We start from the raw sequence: 18,423 nt of genomic DNA, 5'->3' as shown, positions 1-18,423 counted from the left end.
GGTGACGATGAGGCTAACATTTAGATGGAATGTCAATTCATCCTTCTGCAAAGAGCCTGGCGGCGCCGCCGTAAGACCCCGCCCCAGGTCCAAACGGAACACGCCCTCGACTAATAAGCCCCCCCCCCCCGGAAGTCCCAAAGTCTACAGACGTGTGTTTGTCTTGTAAATAATGTGAGGAGGTGGGGGGGGGGGGGGGGGGAGACGCGCTTCATGAGAACGGTGTTTGCCCCCCCCCCCCCCCCCCCCCCAGCGGTGGGTGGTCAGCAGGCAGATGCGCTTCGAAGGAGGCTTCCAGGGCCGCTGCAACAAACTGGTGGACGGCTGCTACTCCTTCTGGCAGGCGGGACTCCTGCCGCTGCTCCACAGAGCCGTATTCAAGGAAGGTACCGAATCTTCAGCCGGATCTCGTTTCGTCATCGAAGGTGGAGAATAACAATAAAACAATGTCCTACCGGACCGCCCGCAGGAGAGTCGGCGCTGAGTCGGCAGCGCTGGATGTTCGAGCAGCAGGCCCTGCAGGAGTACATCCTCCTGTGCTGTCAGAACCCAACGGGGGGGCTGGTGGACAAGCCCGGCAAGTCAGTCCCGCGCCATCTGGACACACGCGCGCACACACACACACACACACACACACACCGGGACTCGCCTGGTTTCTGCTCACGCCACATGGCTGTCCCGCTTCCTGTCCGAGTCCAGGTCCAGAGATTTCTACCACACGTGCTACTGCCTGAGCGGCCTCTCCATCGCGCAGCACTTTGGAAACGTGGAGCTCCACCGCGAGATGATCCTCGGCAGGGAGGAGAACCGATTGGTGAGTCGGATCAGAACGAATCCACGGGACCCTGGAGGAGAAACTTCCCTGGTGGAAATGCTTCTCTCTCATCTCAGTGCTTCCTGAATGCCGTTTGACCGATCGGACGAGTGTCTGCGTCTCTCACTTTGAAGTCCCCGTCTGTGGGGAACATCAGAACCGGAGCGCCGCCCTTAAATTAGACGCTTCTCATCTGTTCCCTCCTGCAGGCTCCAACTCATCCCATTTACAACATTTGTCCAGAGAAGGTGTCTCAGGCCCTGGAGTTCTTCCTCCAGCTGCCCGTCCCCAAAGACAAAGAGCGGCCGGGAGGCGCCGCCGGACCGTCGGCCGCCGCATCGGAACCAGCTGGCTGTCAGTCCTAGTCAGGCTTCCGTAGAAACGTCCCAGCGGTTGAACCGGCCTCCTCTGCGGAGCGGACTCGAACCGTCAAACGCCGAAGCAGCGGCCGGATGGTCGACCCTCGGTAGAAAGGGAAGGCTGGGTTTTGGGCCGGATCGGGTGGATAAAGTTCAGGGATTCACGTCGAGTCCTTTTGCTTGCAAAGCGTTTTGTCACGCTGAAATAAAAGTTTCTAACCTCAGTTAATCGTTTACGGAGCTCTTTTTTTTATTGAAGATTCCGCAGAAACTGGATTTTATCAGGGTGGGAGTTGTGTTTGCAAAGAATCAGCAGAATGAAAACGGGACTGATTTATCCACTCAGCTAAAACGAATCAATTATTTATAGCTAATCGCATCGAGATGTTTGACTCCAAAATAAAAGCACAAACTTATTTGGGCTGTAACTTTATTTTCCTGCTAATAACGGACCCATTTGAATGCAGAATTAACGGATCGGAACTCTGAGACTAAATGATCAGATTAGTCTATTAAACAAAGATATTTTTAACCTCGTCAAAACAAGCTTTCTTCCGAATCCAATAAGTGTTAATGGTTTGGTAATCTACAACCCTAATAAGTGTTTCCACTCATTCCTGCCTGCAATCAGATTATAAACTACTTATTGACCATCTTCATAATGGAAATGAGCGGATGCCCAGATTAAATCTACGTCGTAGGTCCATCGTCTCCTTGTTCTGAATCCGACATCCGTGCGTCACTGGAAACAAGGAAAACCTGACGTTTCACGACCGGCCCTGAACGCCGCACGAGCCGGAGGATCAATGAATCACAAGGAGCACGCTAAAGGATAAAATATTTAATTTTATAGTCTCATAGTAAAAGGTAGGCCTCAACTTGCAAGACAATTGTTGGCAGTATGTACAACATACTTGTAACTTCCATGGAATGGAAACGGACAAAGACCTTTTACACTAATTATATCCTCCTAAATGGAAATAAAATGGAAAATATACATACACGTTTCCTAGACACACCAACTGCATCCTTTTTTTTTCCCCTCAGGGGGCCGTGGGGGGGGGGGGGAGGGGCTCAGCAACTGATTTTTACCGTGTAAACCACAACACATCGGCAAGGACTTTTTATTCCTTGCACTATTAAAAAAAAAAAAAAAAAAAGGGGATCTACCTTTGACATTCAATAACTATTTCATGCCCTGAAGGAAAACTACACGTGACAAATTGGCATTTTCCCCCCGTAACGCGTGAGCTTATGACAAAACGCATAACATAGTCTTGTACTTAAACATCCAATCAATGCTTTTTATCATATATAAAACAAGATGCCTAAAGAATTCAGCCACCTAAAGTCATTCACTACTTCAAGCCGAAGGACAAAATACGATACAAGTTCAGGAATAAACTCCTTTTCAAAACATCAATTCCGTCTTTTTTGTGTTTTATTTTTATAAACCGTGTGTCGGGGCAGAAAGTGTCTGCGAGCGCCGGCCTGAGGTGAGGTGAGAGTACGACGCCGACCTTTGCTTCAAAGCATCGTCACATTCTTCAGTGGAGAAAGGAAGCTGCAAAAGGTAAAAAAAAAAAGGCTCCGGGATCATTTATCTAGATGTGTGTGTCAAGAATAAAGTAAAAACAGGACAACAAATATATAATATAGCTCCCAAAAAACACTCTGGGGAGGGGGAGGGGGAGGAGGGGCGCGCTACGAAGCACAAAGTCCTCGAGCAGCCAAGCTGCCGCTTTTGGGGTTTTGGATCGTTGCTATCTTTGTTAGCGGGGAAAAACAAAAACGGGAAGCCAAAGAAAAGGGAGCGTGTGGGGGGGGGGGGGACTCTAAAGCTCTCTGGATGGATTGAAGCGGTCATCTCCCGCCCTCCTCTGTCTGGAGATCGGGGGAGACGCTTGTGGCGGGTTGTGAGGAGGTTTGACGGGTCATGAGTCTCCGGTACCAGCCCAGCCATTAAAGGATGGAAGGGCGGTGAGGGGGGGGGGTGATGTGAGGTTCGGAGGCCGCGCTCATCACCCCCCCCCCCCCCCCCCCCCTTTGTGCCCTTGACCGGGGTTTGGACCGCCGGGCCCTCTAGCTGGCCTCCACGCGCAGCTTCTTCCTGTTGGGCGGCTCCTCCACCTCCGACTCGGAGCTGGAGTCGGAGCCTCCGTCGAACGCGGACACGGCGCTGCCTTTGGGGTTGGTGTACAAGCTGCTGTCGGACGACGAGTAGTTGGCCTGGAGCTGAGTGGAGCCCTTCACCTTCTCCAGAGCGCGGACTGGAGGGCACAAGAAGACGAGGGCCGTGAGCGGAGGACGGTCGACGCCGGGATCGGGCCCCCGCCGGGGACACGTTCACGCCCGATTGTCTCACTAACGCGTGGCGGGCGGATACCTTGCTGCTCCAGCAGCGCGTTCTGCCTCTTCAGGTCGTCGATGTCCTGCTGGTGCGTGTGGTTTTTTCGCCTCATGTACTGGATGTACTCTGTGGCTTTGTCTAGGATTTGAGCTCGAGACGCCTGTTTGGCAGACGGCTGTTAGTGACACATGCAGAAATTGAAGCAGTGACGCAAGAATACAGGGATTGTCTCATTCGCACGTCTGACACACACACACACGCACACACACACACTCAAAAAAAATAAAAACCTGCCAACGACCGCAGAGAAATCGAGGACGGCGGCGTGTTTCTGCGCAGCTTCTAAACGCTCAACAAACCTCCAGCACTTCTGGCATTTGCAGGCGAGGAGACATTGCCGCGCGTTCGCCCCTACAGGAACAAAACGGAGTGCCGGAGCGCGTCCCAAAAACGCTTGCATGCCGTGGGATCAGGGGGGGGGTCGGAGCCTAGAACGGCTCCGCCTCCTCCCCTGCATCTCGTATAAAAACGCACATGCCGAAGCAAGAGGCACCGGCTTTCTGTCTGAGTGGAAATCAGACTATTGAATCTGTTCTTGGGGGGGGAGGGGGGGTTGCAGGAATCGTACTTCTGCTTCGGGCTCGACGACGCCGTTGCCAGACATTTAAACTCTTCCGAGGTCGCTCACACGTCGGCAGTCGAGTCAAATGCAGTTGTTACAGTCTCTGAAGGATCATTCTTGTGGGAGCGCTCCAATAATCTAATCGCTGATCGATTCCTCAGGGGGACAGAGTTTCCGATGACCCCCCCCCCCCCCCCCGTTCCCATCCAGGGCGTCAACGTGGACCCGGTGGAGGACTATAAACGTCTGGAAGTCCGCACCGACGCTGAACCGGACGGGGCTCGGAGCCCTTTATGAGGACGGCCGCAGCTTCAGACGCCGAAACAGGAAGAGAGCAACGGGATTTCTTCACGGTCACTTCCTGACGCTGGTGCCATCTCGCCGCTCGCCTGCCCGCCGCCCTTTTACCCAGCATGCACATCGAGAAAAGGAAACAATTCTGCGGCGCGCCGGAAATGAAATTAACAGCAAACACACACCGACCACCAAGCGCACTTCACCTTTTATCAAACACGGAGAAGTTGTAGAAATTGTCTTACATGAGCCATTTGTGTGCCTGCGGACCTGTCGGGCTGAGCTGTACCAACCTTTTCTCCCTGAAGGGCGGGTACCGAGTCCCGGAGGCTGTGAAAGCTGTCTTTGATGTGGTCCCTACGTTTGCGCTCCAGAGCATTGTGGTGCGCACGTTTGTCTGCCTGCAATGACAAGAGTCACAGGGCCATCAGGACGGCAGCACAGCATCGTGGGTAAGAAGGCGGCGAGCATCCAGCCGTCCCCGGTCCGCCTACGCAAACCGTCCTGCTGCCAGGAACCCCAAATGTTATTCAAACGCCTCTCTGTCGCAGCGGAGGTGTGACTTTCAAGCTCCAACTACAAAGGATTTCATTCTGAGACGCTAAATTAACATCTGGTGAATACCGAGTAATAAAAAGAGAAATACTGAAGGCTCATTTAGTGTAAAATGATTAAATACAGAGAGAGACGGCGCCCGACCTCCGCATCCTGCTTCCATTTCATCCACGTTCGCGCACTCTCTTTAAAAGCTTTATAAAAAAAAATGAGGATCAAACGGCGCAGTACCAGCGGTAAACACAGGTGGCAGCAAAGCCACGATTCAAGCAAGACGGCGCAAAGAAGACATTCTGGTTGTTGTGGCAAAAAAAAAAAAAAATACTGCCGTCTAGAGATTGAAAGAGAGAGAATTGTTTTTGATAAAATAGTCCCCGTGTCACATCGACTAGCAGCCGGGACGCGGCGTGACGTCCCGCGAAGACAAAACACGCAGACGGGCGATAACAGCGCAGACGCCCTGGAGCCCAAACGAATCCGGCTGGAAAACGAAGTTAAAACCAACCACCAAAGATTACTCTGGTGCGGTCGGGGATTACATTTCCACTCATAACGCAGAGATTTTTAACAAACTATAGATTAAAAACAATCGTCCCTTCCTCTATGGAGAAAGCAGCCCCTAATCAATGACATATCTTTGTCTTTGACCAGTAAACACGAGAACTTCTGTTCTCGTGTTTACTTGCATTTCTGTCCCTCCCTTTCTCAGGTTTTAAAATTCTTGAAATCAGGAAGCTCGAGCGTTCAGATTGTGAGAGGAGTCGGACGAGGATCACAGCAGAGTCGACAACAGGTAAATGTGGACTTCAGAAAATTAGTCGCTTTAGATCCGGGTTAATGAGCTGAATTTAGATTAAGAACGATCAGTACTCCGTCAGGGTGTGCTGCTGGAGGTAATGGGGGGGGGGGGGGTCTATTCCAGGCATTTCTACCCATCTATATCATGAACACCTCGCAACGTAATCAGACCCTCATTTTATCCGTGCTGAATTTGCACTCGCCCAGCCTCAAATCTCAACCGCGTTCGTACTTCAATCAGACCTTTGATCTTGTTGTTAATCTGAGCCGAGCCTAATCCGCGTCGACGTCGGGCTTCCTCATGAAGACAGACGACCAATCAAATTCAAAGCTGCCTCCATTAAAAACTGAATCGCATTCAAATATTGGATGAGAAAAACGATGTGGTTTGGGGGCGGCCTCAGGCGGGCGGAGTCGAGCTACATGCTAGTCATGTTACCTGGTTTTACACCATAAAAATCGTCCTGGCGACGACCCCGCCGCCCGTTACTTGGGACAGACGGCGGCGTTCTTTTGGTCTTTTGGGTGGTTTACGCAAATAGAAGGAGCGTCGGCGGACTGCCGGGTCCATTCTAGGCTGCGCCGTCGTCTTTGAGAGAGGAAGTGGGCCACGGCGGTTTGCTTTTACAAAATAAAAGCATTCAATGTCGGAGTCAAACTGGCAGAAATCAAAATGGAGGAATAAGAGCGATTCAGCAGCACGCCAAAAATCCACTAAAATCTAATTCTGTGTAACTCCCAACTACCGGGAGAGGACGCCAAGCCGTTTGACAGAGGTCACGCGGTACCGACCCCGGGACACACCGGGCCCGTGTTTAATTCCACATGTGAAAGCCACCATCATAAAGCTGCCTTTTACTGGTCGCCGAGGAGGAGACACCAGATCCCTCTGTTCTCTACGTTACGCAACCGCCGCTTCCACGCCACCGACGGGCGCCTCAGGTTATCTGAACAAAAGGCTAGCAACCGCAGAAACGCCAACACTTCACAGGATGAATAATACTTTGCATATATATATATATTTATTTATTTTTTAAAAAGAGACATAATTGGTCGGATCTTAACAAGCTGCACCAAGCAATGGTTCAAGATGGCAGCCAAAGGCGCTGCGCTTACTCGACTGGACAAACGAGCCTTTCATGTCATCACTCAGGACAGAAATGCAAACAGAACGACGACCGCCGAGCCAACAGCGACCACGATCAAGACAAGGCGCCATTACGTTTCCACGCCGCGGCTCTGGTCGGTCCGGAGGCGAGGCGTCTCACCTGGGCATCAACCAAGTCACGCAAAGCGCGTTTCTCCTGGCTAGTATGAGATGGAGCGATACGTCATTCATTCGGGCCTCCAGCCCCTTCCAGTGGGAGGAACATCCCGGCATGCCGTTCATGCGTCTGGCTCCTGACACGCATGCACGATCACGACCGGAAACACCCCCCCACCCCCACCAGAGAGGATTTAAACTTGACGTAAAAATCTTAATAGATTTACAACAACAACAGAAAAACAGGCAAGTGGAGCAGGGATCAAAGCTTTGGTCTATATATAGATGACGTCGTCTCCACAGGATGGGGGGGGGGAAGCCCCTGCAGTACGCAAACACGCTTATCATCCAACGCACCGCGACTCAACGGGAGATCAACCGCAATAAACAAACATGCACCAGAGTCACTTTCAACGCCGTTTTACGTCACACCGATCGACCGACGACCACGCAGATCCTCAGAATGCGCGGAATTATTGTTCAACTTCGCAGCGACGTCGACACGTTTTCCGACATTGGGACGAATCCGCCCCGCATTACGCAGCACGGAGAGAACGCTCGGCGAGTGTTCCTGCGAAGAAGCAGAACAGAAAGTACAAATGTAGCCAGAAATGATCCAGCAGGTCGCACCGTCCCCCCCTGAGGTCACTGAGAAAGCATAATTATTTAACTAACCAGCGAGGCTGGGGATAATAAAGGTCGCCGTTGTTCGATAAATAAAATAAAGCAAGAAATTCCCATCCGAAGAGCCAAAGTAGCTAGCTTCTAGCTAGCTTAGCTTGAGCCGCTAGTTCGGCTAAACCTCGTCAACGAGCAGAATAACATCTTTCAAACGCTCAAAGTGGAAACACTTACGTCACTGTCGACTTCGATATCATCGTTATCGCTCATTATTCGATAGAATGTTCTAATTTAAAGGGACGCGCGGCTAAAAAACCAACATGGATCGATATAGCACCGAGAGGCGCTCCGACGGGCAGCTAAGCTAAATGATCGCGTTCTGTTTGGACAGGACTCGAGGCGGACTCGACCATTGGGCACGTGACGACACGACGCACATGCAGCTGCCGCTACGCACCACGCATGCGCAGTACGGCGAGGGCATATGGGCGTTGTAGTTCAATACGTTTTTGTTGCTTTTTTTATCAGAAAAGCACAACAATCAATTATTAGTTGATTTTCATGTCTATAATGTTATAAAATAAGATATTTAATAAGATATGATTTATATGAATTTTAGTAGGTTGCTTTTAAATAATTAAAATAGCGAGCAATCCTTCGTTATAAACTACAAGGTCCAGGAAGCTTTTAACCCATCACTTCTTATGGAAATTGACTCTATGATAAATTGCAATTAATCTGCTGTTATGCATCCTTTGTAAAAAAAAAAAAAAAATTGTGCTGCAGATAAGAAGCTTACACTGTGGATTAGTCTGCGCTGCAACAGTGGGTCACTAAATGTGAAAAAAACAAGCAGGGCTCTTCTCCCCCAGGAGGTCAAGAGATCACAGTCGCTGTTAATCCTGTCGCTGTGCAGACACAAAGATTTAAACCTGAACTCACCTTGATGCCACCATCTTTTTCCCTCCGCCCAAATTTTAGCCTCCACCTTTCATTCAACAAAAACATATGTGGCATTTACTACAGAGGCACAGACAAGCAGGGCACACGAGGAATGTGGTGGATTACAGCATGTGAAGGACGGAAACATAATGGGGCCGGCCTTTAATAATGCATTCACTGCTGTGAAAAAGACAAGAATCCATCTGGAGATATTTGTGCACTCCAATCACGTCTAAAATCTGCTCTCGGGATGGACGAGTAACGTCGTAGAAGATTTGATAATGAAGTAAAGCGCACAGAAACCGAGCTCTCTCTCATCTGCCTTGCCACACCCTTGATGCTAACTGAGGGTGGGGGAGAACGACCTTTCACCTTATGGATGATGAGTCTTATTGCCCTGGTGGTTTCGGTCCTTTGTTTGTTTTCTGCTCCAACGGGGGTAAAGGTTTCTGGACTCCTCCACCGGTCATTTAAGTGAAACGTCTTCAACCGAACTTAAACAAGTCCGGCTGATTCCTTGTTGTTGCTCTTGGGGAGTTTTTATTTGTGCTTATCTGTGCGTGTCAAAAAAGAGAATAATGTCCTTAATGTCCTTAAGGACGTCATGAAGCGTTAGTGACCATGTGGCATGCAGAATAATAATAAAAACATTGCTACAAAAGTGAAGCAAGCATAATGTCACATGAATAAGTCACTCAAATTAAAAACATTGTTTGTACCACCCCCCCACCCCCCCGCATGGCAATAACATCACTGATGAGATATGAATGTGTCATGAAGCTGTCCCACCTACAACCAGTCATTTATTGCAGCCATTAAGAGAGTCGCAGAAACGAGGAGCATTTCTCTCTCAGTATGGAGAGAAGAGAAGAGTTCACGGAGCTCTAGAAACACAGGTAATTCAATATATTCAATATACAGTATATTAAACGTGTCTAGACTCAGTAGCGTATCGATGGAGCAGTGCAGTATTCTGTATTATGAAAGACTTGTTGGTTTTGAAAACAACAAAAGCATGACTGTAGGTCAGGGGTGCTCACACTGACCACTTTGGCCTGCTTGAATACGACAAATGGGCAGTTTTCTTCAGGTAGTACTCTTCATTAGAGTACTAGAGTCTCTAATGAAGAGTACTGCAGGAAGAAAACTGCGTCTTGGTCGTGTTGAAGCAGCATCTGACTGGCTGCCGTGCATGTCAATCAATCAATTTTATTTAATTTGTTAGCCTCAGTTTTAAAAATTATTTTCCTGTCTTGCATTTATATGTGACGGAAGCAAAAGAGGCCAGTTTATAAATGCATAATAATAATAACAATGTAGTAAATCACAGGTGTAAGAATCTTACAGATTAACAAACCCACGTCTGTGAACATCTGTATTATTGTGTATTATAGACCTTTTAAAAGCTTGCCATCTGCTTATAAATGATAAAGGGTTGGTATTTTTAAAGTGTTTAAGTACTTTTATTAAGTTTATCCTATTTGCATGTGGCACAGGGTGTGAGATCGAGATGTTCACACCACGGTCCGATTTCCCCCCCCCCTTAAACGTAGACATTTGTGTAAATAAGTGGAAAATTTATGGAGAATGTGAACAAATGCGACTGAATATGACACAAAATGCAAGATATTTACAGATCAAATGGATAAACTTCAATACTCCATAAATATACACCAGACAGTTTCAGGTTTCACCGTTTCGTTTTACCACACTCGGCGTTAATGTTTCATAAATCCTCTCGAACGAATGAACGACGGGTGCAAACTGGAACGCCGGGGTCATTGTGCCATCGGTCAGGACTATATAAAGTGAACAGTGAACTTAAACCCACGAGTGAAACATCCTAATCGAGAGTAACGACAAGTTATCGGCCCGTTCAGGGAGAGTAAAGAAGGAGCTGGAATGTCTCCACGCAGTATTTGATCTGGTTGGAAAAGAAAAGTCCATAAATATTACTGCTGCATTTCTGAGTACGACGTGTTTTACTTTGTGTAAAACCTACTTTTTTTTTAATGCATGAAAAGTGATGCATAAATTAAGGTATTGATCGACCGATTGATTCAAACGGTCATTAAATGAACACACTTTAATAAAGGCACTTTGTTCCATTCATTTAACGGTGTTGACAGTGTGTGTGTGTGTGTGTGTGTGTGTGGTTGCAGATTACAGCTCAGTGTGTGTGTGTGTGTGTGTGTGTGTGTGTTGCTACCATGGAGGACGGCTCTGACCTCAGAGCAGTGTCCGATCCGGGTCGGTGGCAGAACGAGAGCCTCTGGTCCAACACGACGGACGCCAACGCCACCTCGGTTCACGGGGTCATGATGCCGCCGGCCATCAACAAAGCGATCAACATCATTCTGCCGGTCTCCCTCGCCGTCGCCATGGTTTCGCTGGGATGCACCATGGAGCTGCCCAAAATCAAGGTGATGCCAGGTGACGGTGCGCCCGCTGGAGGCATCACAGAGGGGCTGAACCGTCACGTTGAGATCCGCCGTTTCTTCCCAGCACCACCTGATGAAGCCAAAGGGGGTGGCGATTGCCCTGCTGGCCCAGTACGGGGTGATGCCTCTGTCGGCCTTCTGCCTAGCTAAGGTTGGTATAAGAGAAAACAAATCAAGACTCATCCACGGCTTTCCTGACGCTCCAAACCGTCTCGTCCTTTATGACTTTCAGTCAGGTCATTATAGGGAGACAGAAATCGTAAGAACCTCTTCCCCGTTTCGTGCTGCAGGTCTTCGGGCTCACCGAAATCGACGCCGTGGTGGTCCTGATCTGTGGCTGCTCCCCCGGAGGAAGCCTGTCCAACATCCTGGCCCTGCTGCTGCAGGGAGACATGAACCTCAGGTGGACAAACGTCCTACTGGAACCTGTCTTGTTGTCCCACATCCCGGGCGAGGTAACGGGACTGACGATCGCTCTCCCCCCCCCCCCGTCAGCATCGTGATGACTTCCTGCTCCACGCTCCTGGCTCTGGGAATGATGCCTCTGCTGCTCTACGTCTACTGCCAAGGCTTCGCCGACCTGCAGAGGTTCGTGCCCTACTTGGACATCGTGGTGGGGCTGATCCTGATCCTGATCCCCTGCAGCATCGGCATCCTCATCAACCACTACAGGCCGCAGAACGCCAAGATCTTTAAAAGGGTTAGCGACTGAGTGGGGGGTTGCGTCAGTCCATGAGGAGGAGGATTACTGCTGTTATCAATGCTAATGGAAGCCATGAGAACCTTCCCTCTGTTCTCTGCTCCTTTGCTCAGCTAAGCATCTTCATAATGATGGTCGTCGTCGTGGTCGTGGCGGTCCTCACCAGCATCGGCATCGGCGGGTCCATCCTCACGGTGCTGTCTCCGACCTTCACGGCCATCAGCGCCCTCATGCCCCTCATCGGCTACTCCTTCGGCTACGCCATCTCCTCCGTCTTCAGACTCCAGCACGCGTGCGTCAAGCCGAAGGCGATCCAAAGTTCAAGTCGTGGGCTTTACGTCATTCACACACACCGAGACGAATGTGTCCCCTCCAACTCGACAGGGAGCGGAGGACCATCGCTATGGAAACGGGATGTCAGAACGTCCAACTGTGCATCACCATCCTGAAGCTGGCCTTCGCCCCGGCGACCGTCGGGCCTCTGTTCCTGTTCCCCATGGTGTACGCCTCCTTCCAGCTGATGGAGGCGGCGGCGCTGATGGTGCTGCTCCGGTGTTACCGAAGGCTCCGACCCAAAGCCAAAGGCAAGACCGGCGGCAGGTTGAAACGGGGTCAAAGGGGAGCGAATGAACCTTTGACCTCTTCTGCGCCAACGTCCTGACACCATTGAGATTTTAGCGACTGAAATGTCAATGCACAGAATCCGCTTTGATCGAGTTGAATCGCTTTAATTAAATATTAACCCTTTGTTCTGATCCTACAGAGACGTACCGGCCGGCGCCGGATGTGGAGCCGCCTCCCGAGACTTCAGCGTGAACACACGGGTTTGAGAGACTCTCCTCATCTCCTCTCTGGTCGCTCATCAAGGGATCGGATTTGTGACGCTGAAGGCCTGAAGTACAATAAAACTTTATTTCTACCAGATTTAAGTTTATTCGTTTGCATAAAGACTGAAAACCCATAAAAATGAAGCTGCCGAAAGGTCATGGTTCGTATCCGACTTTTAATGATCAACATTTTTAACCAAGGAAAGCACATGCAGCCATTTCACACACACACACCAGCTGTGGTTGGGACTGTCGGTCAAAACACGGAAAAAATTACAGGAAGTGATGAAGAGAAAATGTAAAAAAAAAAAAAACGTAAAAATTCTACCACCGACAAGCAAAGATATCGCAAAAACAGAGACAGCCGTCGCGCGTCTTATCAAAGGTATTGTGGCACATCTAAAGAGCAGATTCCGTCTTCAGGGCGTTTAGTAATTCAGTGTAAACACACATTCATCTCGATCCGATCATCTGAAGATATTCAATTTAGAAATGCACCATGATGACAATTCAAGGGGCCAAATTTCGAATTGGTGACGATAATCCAGGCGGGAAAAGAACTTTACCGAAACGCTCATCCTGGCCCTCAGAAAGGGTCGTGAGGAGGTCAAAGTGTGCCAACTGACCCAACTGCTGAAAACCAGTTGGTTAAACTACAAACTCAGCGTTAGCGCTGGCTGGCGGGAGAACGGGAACGGGAGCGGGAACGAGAACGGGAGCGAGAACGGGAACGAGAGCGGGAACGAGAGCGGGAAGCTCTCTGAGCCTGCATGAGTGGAGGAGGAGTGGCCGACGTGCTCATCTTGGAGGCCCGTTTCACGGGCTCCTTCGATTTGGGGGTTGGGGAGGAGGCTCCGGCAGGAGAGCGGGAACGGGACCTGGAACGGGAGCGAGAGCGGGAACGAGAGCGGGAACGAGAGCGGGACCGGGAGCGGGAATGATTGTGGGCCTTGGCGGGGCTGCGGGGGCTACGGGGACTACGGGAGCGCCTGGGGGAGCGAGATGGAGAGCGACCACGAGAACGAGAACGAGAACGAGAACGGGACCGTGAGCGGGAGCGGGAGGAGCTCTCAGATCTGGAACGACTTCTCGACCTGGAAAACAGAAACGGGGAATAATAATTATTACATGCAGAATATACCGTATGTACCAATAGAAAGACGTGTATACTATACTCTATGCAGTATTCGTAAATCCATGCAGTAAGGACACCATTTACTGAGGGGGAGGGGCGCTGGTAGCTCGCAGGCGTGACTAACGGCAAAAGCAAGTGAGAAGCCCGAGCCGGAAGCCCCGCCCACCTCACTACGCCCTTTGGCGTCCCTGTTAAAGTCACCGATGGACGAAGGCAAGCGGAGAAATCCAAAATGCGGAGAAGCTAATCCTTTCCGGCCAAAAACCTTAAGCTTGAATAGTTACATTTGTCATATTCAGGCTGTTAACTGTTCAAAGTTCACAGTTCTAACTTGTTTATTTATAATTTTATTAAGATTTTTTTTAACTGTTACATTACAATAGTTTTAGAAACTCAGTCTAATTGATTTGAAATATTACCCAAATCCTATCGCTTTCATTTTCTAGCAATTTGTTTGTACCGAACCGAAATGACACTTTAGCGTAGCGCTCCACCCCCAATAAGAGGACTCCTGCCGGGCGACCAGAGGGAACGGCTGGATTCAGCATGACGTGGTCACCCCCCCCCCCCCCCCCCGCAGCCACTCACCTTTTCTTGGCCGCCTCAATGAGCTTGATTTTTCTGCCATTCATTTCCTTTCCAGACAATTTCTCAAGAGCGTTTCTCAGATCACTGTAAGAGGCAAACTCTACAACCCTGTAAAAAAAGAAAAGAAAAACAGCACGACACGTTCAGCCGCGCCGTCTTCACGCTAGCGCCGCACGCCGAGTTAACGCTATCGCAGACGAGGCTCGTACCCTTCGTTGACCTTGGGGCGATGTGCGTCTGCAAATGTCACCTCTCCAGCTTGTCTCATGAAATCTTTCAGGTCCTACATACGTAAACGTCAGTTAACTTAGGGCCGAGCTTTACACACAAACAGCCTGAGACACAATATACCAGAAGAGAGCGATGGTTAGATTGACTGTGAAGGCTTAAGGCTACTGCAGGTAAGGGGAGGAGTCCAAGAACCTCTGACGCGTTTAAATCAGCAGCCCCCGTGGGTTTTACACAGAAACATGACACTTTGGAATGAAAAGAAAAATGACGCTGCTTTGAATTTAAAAGAGACCAATCAGCATTTGCACCAGCTGCGAGATTCTTGGACCCGCCGCTCCTTGTAACTACAGAGACATGAACGCCATCTGCATGAACTGAACTGCAGTGGCGCCACGTGGGGCAGCGTTCGGCACTAAGAGCCCCATTTTCCCTGGCAAAGAGGGCACAGGGCTCCGCGCCGGGACCGCCCTTGTCTCGGCACCCCGCCTCATTAAAGAGAGTGAACAGGGTGGAAGAGAGGAAACTACTACCTGAGAGTGAAACCCTCTGGGGGTGGGCGGCAGGCTCTCCGAGCCCGCCATAACAGCAGATTATATCCACGGGCACCAGGGCGGAATTCACACTCTCTCTCTCACGATGTGCGGGAACACCAGAAGGGGGTAGGGAGGGGGGGGGTATCGATCGATTGAAGCCCCTCAATTTAACGAACCATCGATCAACACGCCGCCTCCGCCACCATCGACTCTCGCTCTCTCTCTGCCAACTCTGTTTCCTCTCTCTCGCTCTCGGCCTTACGCCAGGGGCGACCCCCCCTGCGAGCGAGCGAGCGGACGGGCGGGCGATCGAGCGAAGAGGCCGCCAGCAACCTCTAGTGTGGAGCGAGCGCTCACATGACCAGCAGGCGTCAACTAGGAGTAGGACAGACTGGCTGACACCACAGGCTCAACCCAGACAGAAGGACCCTGAAGGGGTTAACTCCACCAAAAGCGACCTCGTCCATATGACACAACAGTGAGGCTGGCAAATAAAGGGGTGGAGAATTGGTTAAAATATGAAAAGGAACAAATGTCAGAGTTTTTCTTGACTCATTTACTTGCAGATAGCGCTGCGTGTTAAACAGGGCCTTACGACAATAAATATAACGTAATACACATTGTAAACATGCTAGCAATAGGGTTCAGTTTAGCAGCGGGGACATTTAGCAACTGTACATGTATATTGTTGGAGTCAAACTGCTGGAGGTGATAATACTTATGATGCAGAAGATTGCTGGAAAGTTGAAAAAAGAAAACGCTCCGGAGCAAAACTAACCTGCCAGCTGACGCGAGAGGACAAGTTCTCCACGATCAGACGGTTCTCAGTGCGCATCGGAGGAGGGTTTCGACTGGCGACAAAAGAAAGGAGACGGCGACTTCAGCGTCACCCATCGCGCGTTGCATCGTTTCGTTTCAGCGAGCTCACGTGGTTTCACACATGCATTAAAACCATTAAGCAGGTCAATGCCAAGCCGGATAAAAACAAACACACACCGGCGTTAAAAATACTTCTCATCTATTGTACCGTGGCGTCAACACCCATCTTTGGATCGTCAAACCGAACACGTACCTCCGACTGCTCTGTGAGCCGCGGCCATAGCGATCAGAGAAACGGCCTCCGCCGCCGGGTCCTCTGCCCCGCCCGCCGCGCAGGCGCACGCGGGCGTGCTCAATAGTGACCCTGAAAACACAGAAAACATTTTACACCCAGGGCAGCATGTCGGGGAGGGCGACACACAAACTCACCTTAAATCTCAAATCGACACGCACGGCAGCAGAAACACAAACCTTTCATTGCATAACTCTTTGCCATCAAGTTCATAAACCGCGTCCTCTGCGTCTCTGGGGTCGTCGAACTCCTACGATAAAAAAAACAGAACGACGCAACACTTTAGTACTCTTAGTGTTACCTACGCCTGCGTTCACAGCTCTAAGGGAACTGAATACCTGCCTGCAGCACCTGAGCGCAGCGCAGGCCCCCTTTGTAAACCTTAAACGGCTCGTATTATGGGCTGCGTTTGTTGTTCGATGTGTTTAAGACAGTGTTTAAGTGTTTTTAGAGCTAAAATAGACCCACGCGTGGCTCCTTTTCCATTCTGCCATTTCTTCAGGCAGAGTTGAGTGGCATGCTGCAGTACACACACGGAAGAAGAAGTAGTTCTCGCCAATTGCGTATCATTTGGACGAGATCTCAATCGTTTAGCTACTTTCCACTGTGTTTCCTGATATACATGCACATTACCTAAGTATCAATATTTTTTTTTTGATTTATTGTAGTGTGTGAAGTCTGGTATCGGAGATATCGATATTTCAGTATCGATCCGAACATCACAAGCAAACATGGCCGATGGCATCCTTCCTCATCGGAGGAGGCGATAAAGACCATGGCGATACCCCCCATTGAGGATTTACGCCTAAATGAATCGAGCCTGAATGATAACGTACACATCTTGGCACGATTTGCAACACTCTTGTTTGCTAACCCATTCTCGCGTAAGTGACTCACCACGAAGCCGAAGCCTTTCTTGAGGTCAATATCTCGGATGCGACCGTATCCCTTGAAGAACCTCTCCACATCCTTCTCTCTCGCCGAGGGGTTGAGGCGCCCGATGAATATCCGACATCCACTCATGATAACGTAGTTATCTGCAAATGGGAGTATATATATATATAATATACCGTTTAAGGATTAATATATTAATAAGATAAGAAAACAAATGAACAATGGCAGATTTAAAATGTGCTCTATTGTAGCATGCTAGCAAGTAAGCTAGGAGTCGACTGCGGGGCCTAATGAGCCAATTTTACGAAGTCATGCTACAGGCTAAAGTAAGCTAACCTTTACACTTAGTTTCGTTTCTTATACAACATGACAATAACACGGCGGCATTAAATTGAATTAAATTATTTTACATTTAAGTAGTCCTCGTGGTAGCTTCTGTCTGTAAACCGACGCGACCGCAAAATAAAACAAAATGGAGCCTGCGAAGTAGGGGAGGGGTTGAATTTACGAAGGGCGCTTCGGCGACGCCGGCCCGCCCTCCTCTGCCACTGATTGGCTTGACATTTGAAACGTAGGCGGAAGTAATTTAACTGGAAAAGAGGGTGACGACAGCGGCACGGCAATATCCCAATTGTCCAAAAATAATAATAATGTATTATCACTCGGTAGAGCAATACTCATTGTATTGTCGGACACCCTTCCCCATTTTTAGTAAATTAATTCCACACACATAGAAAATAAAATAAAAAAACTATTGACGTCATGACACTACTGGTCGTGCGATCATTCTTCGTCAAATAAAAATTGCAGTTTCTAATTCTAACCAGCAGGTGTCCCTCTGAAACAATAAGGGAAGACGAACACGTCACACAGCGGCAGGAAGAGTACACAAAAGGACAGGTGAAATAAATAGGTAAATTATAAGACGTGAACTATAGTAAATTCAAACTCCTCAATTACACTTTGAACAAATTCAAATGGTAACGTTACTTGAATTTTAATTAAAGAGAAGATGGTCTACCAACCCTTATAGATTTAAAGATGATCTCATAGTAGGTAATATTATAAGAAGCTACCTATATATTTATTAATAGTTACACAGCAACAAGCAGACCAGATCAGTTATGGAAGCTGACTGAACAGAAGTGCAAAGAAATTAAGATCCTTCAATAACTAATCGAATGTCAAAAGAATATTATTCACTTTTTCTAAACAGAAAAATGCATGTTGTCATGGATGGCTTTACTTTTGATATAAGCCGAATTTTCTCTGTTAAATATTAATAGACGAGCTAAATATTTCCTCAATCAATACTTAGACAGTAATAAGGACCACAGCCTAGAA

General features: G+C 49.1%; 4 protein-coding genes across 7 annotated transcripts; 2 read left to right on the top strand and 2 right to left on the bottom strand.

Annotated features, from left to right (window-relative positions):
* The first annotated feature begins 258 nt into the window (after window positions 1-258).
* On the top strand, window positions 259-1,391 carry fntb (farnesyltransferase, CAAX box, subunit beta). The gene is made up of 4 exons (XM_068753968.1): window positions 259-386; window positions 470-581; window positions 700-814; window positions 1,024-1,391. The coding sequence occupies exons 1-4, from the start codon at window positions 275-277 to the stop codon at window positions 1,177-1,179; spliced, it is 495 nt and encodes a 164-aa protein (XP_068610069.1). The 5' UTR covers window positions 259-274; the 3' UTR covers window positions 1,180-1,391.
* A 1,812-nt stretch (window positions 1,392-3,203) lies between these two features.
* max (myc associated factor X) lies at window positions 3,204-8,047 on the bottom strand. 3 transcript variants are annotated; one of them, XM_068753530.1, is made up of 4 exons: window positions 7,912-8,047; window positions 4,685-4,840; window positions 3,560-3,698; window positions 3,204-3,443 (listed from the first exon to the last, which is right to left on the bottom strand). In XM_068753530.1, exons 1-4 carry the CDS (start codon window positions 7,945-7,947, stop codon window positions 3,256-3,258), a joined length of 519 nt encoding a protein of 172 aa, XP_068609631.1. In that variant the 5' UTR covers window positions 7,948-8,047; the 3' UTR covers window positions 3,204-3,255. The 3 variants fall into 3 exon arrangements, with proteins under 3 accessions (XP_068609631.1, XP_068609632.1, XP_068609633.1); XM_068753531.1 differs by having other exon boundaries at window positions 3,560-3,683; XM_068753532.1 differs by having other exon boundaries at window positions 3,560-3,683; window positions 4,733-4,840.
* Window positions 8,048-10,754: 2,707 nt separating this feature from the next.
* Window positions 10,755-12,421, top strand: LOC137909636 (hepatic sodium/bile acid cotransporter-like). The gene is made up of 6 exons (XM_068754097.1): window positions 10,755-11,042; window positions 11,125-11,211; window positions 11,351-11,463; window positions 11,556-11,760; window positions 11,874-12,052; window positions 12,145-12,421. The coding sequence occupies exons 1-6, from the start codon at window positions 10,830-10,832 to the stop codon at window positions 12,419-12,421; spliced, it is 1,074 nt and encodes a 357-aa protein (XP_068610198.1). The 5' UTR covers window positions 10,755-10,829.
* Window positions 12,422-12,743: 322 nt separating this feature from the next.
* srsf5b (serine and arginine rich splicing factor 5b) lies at window positions 12,744-17,525 on the bottom strand. Of its 2 annotated transcripts, XM_068753519.1 has the most exons (9): window positions 17,490-17,525; window positions 17,083-17,222; window positions 16,365-16,435; window positions 16,147-16,257; window positions 15,853-15,925; window positions 14,520-14,593; window positions 14,311-14,418; window positions 13,514-13,681; window positions 12,744-13,465 (listed from the first exon to the last, which is right to left on the bottom strand). In XM_068753519.1, the coding sequence occupies exons 2-9, from the start codon at window positions 17,206-17,208 to the stop codon at window positions 13,255-13,257; spliced, it is 942 nt and encodes a 313-aa protein (XP_068609620.1). In that variant the 5' UTR covers window positions 17,209-17,222; window positions 17,490-17,525; the 3' UTR covers window positions 12,744-13,254. The 2 variants fall into 2 exon arrangements, with proteins under 2 accessions (XP_068609620.1, XP_068609618.1); XM_068753517.1 differs by having other exon boundaries at window positions 12,744-13,681.
* Window positions 17,526-18,423: the final 898 nt, after the last annotated feature.

The sequence above is a fragment of the Brachionichthys hirsutus genome, chromosome 20, assembly GCF_040956055.1.
Source record: "Brachionichthys hirsutus isolate HB-005 chromosome 20, CSIRO-AGI_Bhir_v1, whole genome shotgun sequence".
Lineage (NCBI taxonomy): Eukaryota > Metazoa > Chordata > Actinopteri > Lophiiformes > Brachionichthyidae > Brachionichthys > Brachionichthys hirsutus.
The sequence above is the reverse complement of the archived record's forward strand: the minus strand, read 5'-3'. Positions and strand labels throughout refer to the sequence as shown.

Bases quoted from the DNA above. Each gene is read 5' to 3' on its own strand.
- fntb (XM_068753968.1), top strand. From the start codon at position 275: ATGCGCTTCGAAGGAGGCTTCCAGGGCCGCTGCAACAAACTGGTGGAC. The intron at 387-469 runs GTACCGAATCTT...GACCGCCCGCAG, and splicing joins CAGAGCCGTATTCAAGGAAG to GAGAGTCGGCGCTGAGTCGG. The intron at 815-1,023 runs GTGAGTCGGATC...TCCCTCCTGCAG, and splicing joins GCAGGGAGGAGAACCGATTG to GCTCCAACTCATCCCATTTA.
- max (XM_068753530.1), bottom strand. From the start codon at position 7,947: ATGAGCGATAACGATGATATCGAAGTCGACAGTGAC. The intron at 4,841-7,911 runs GTAAGTGTTTCC...TTGTCATTGCAG, and splicing joins ATATCGAAGTCGACAGTGAC to GCAGACAAACGTGCGCACCA. The intron at 3,444-3,559 runs GTATCCGCCCGC...TGTGCCCTCCAG, and splicing joins CGCGCTGCTGGAGCAGCAAG to TCCGCGCTCTGGAGAAGGTG.
- LOC137909636 (XM_068754097.1), top strand. From the start codon at position 10,830: ATGGAGGACGGCTCTGACCTCAGAGCAGTGTCCGATCCGGGTCGGTGG. The intron at 11,212-11,350 runs GTTGGTATAAGA...TTCGTGCTGCAG, and splicing joins CGGCCTTCTGCCTAGCTAAG to GTCTTCGGGCTCACCGAAAT. The intron at 12,053-12,144 runs GTGCGTCAAGCC...CCAACTCGACAG, and splicing joins GTCTTCAGACTCCAGCACGC to GGAGCGGAGGACCATCGCTA.
- srsf5b (XM_068753517.1), bottom strand. From the start codon at position 17,208: ATGAGTGGATGTCGGATATTCATCGGGCGCCTCAACCCCTCGGCGAGA. The intron at 16,258-16,364 runs GTTTGTGTTTCT...CTGTGTTTTCAG, and splicing joins AAAGAGTTATGCAATGAAAG to GGTCACTATTGAGCACGCCC. The intron at 14,419-14,519 runs GTACGAGCCTCG...CTTTTTTTACAG, and splicing joins CGCCCCAAGGTCAACGAAGG to GGTTGTAGAGTTTGCCTCTT.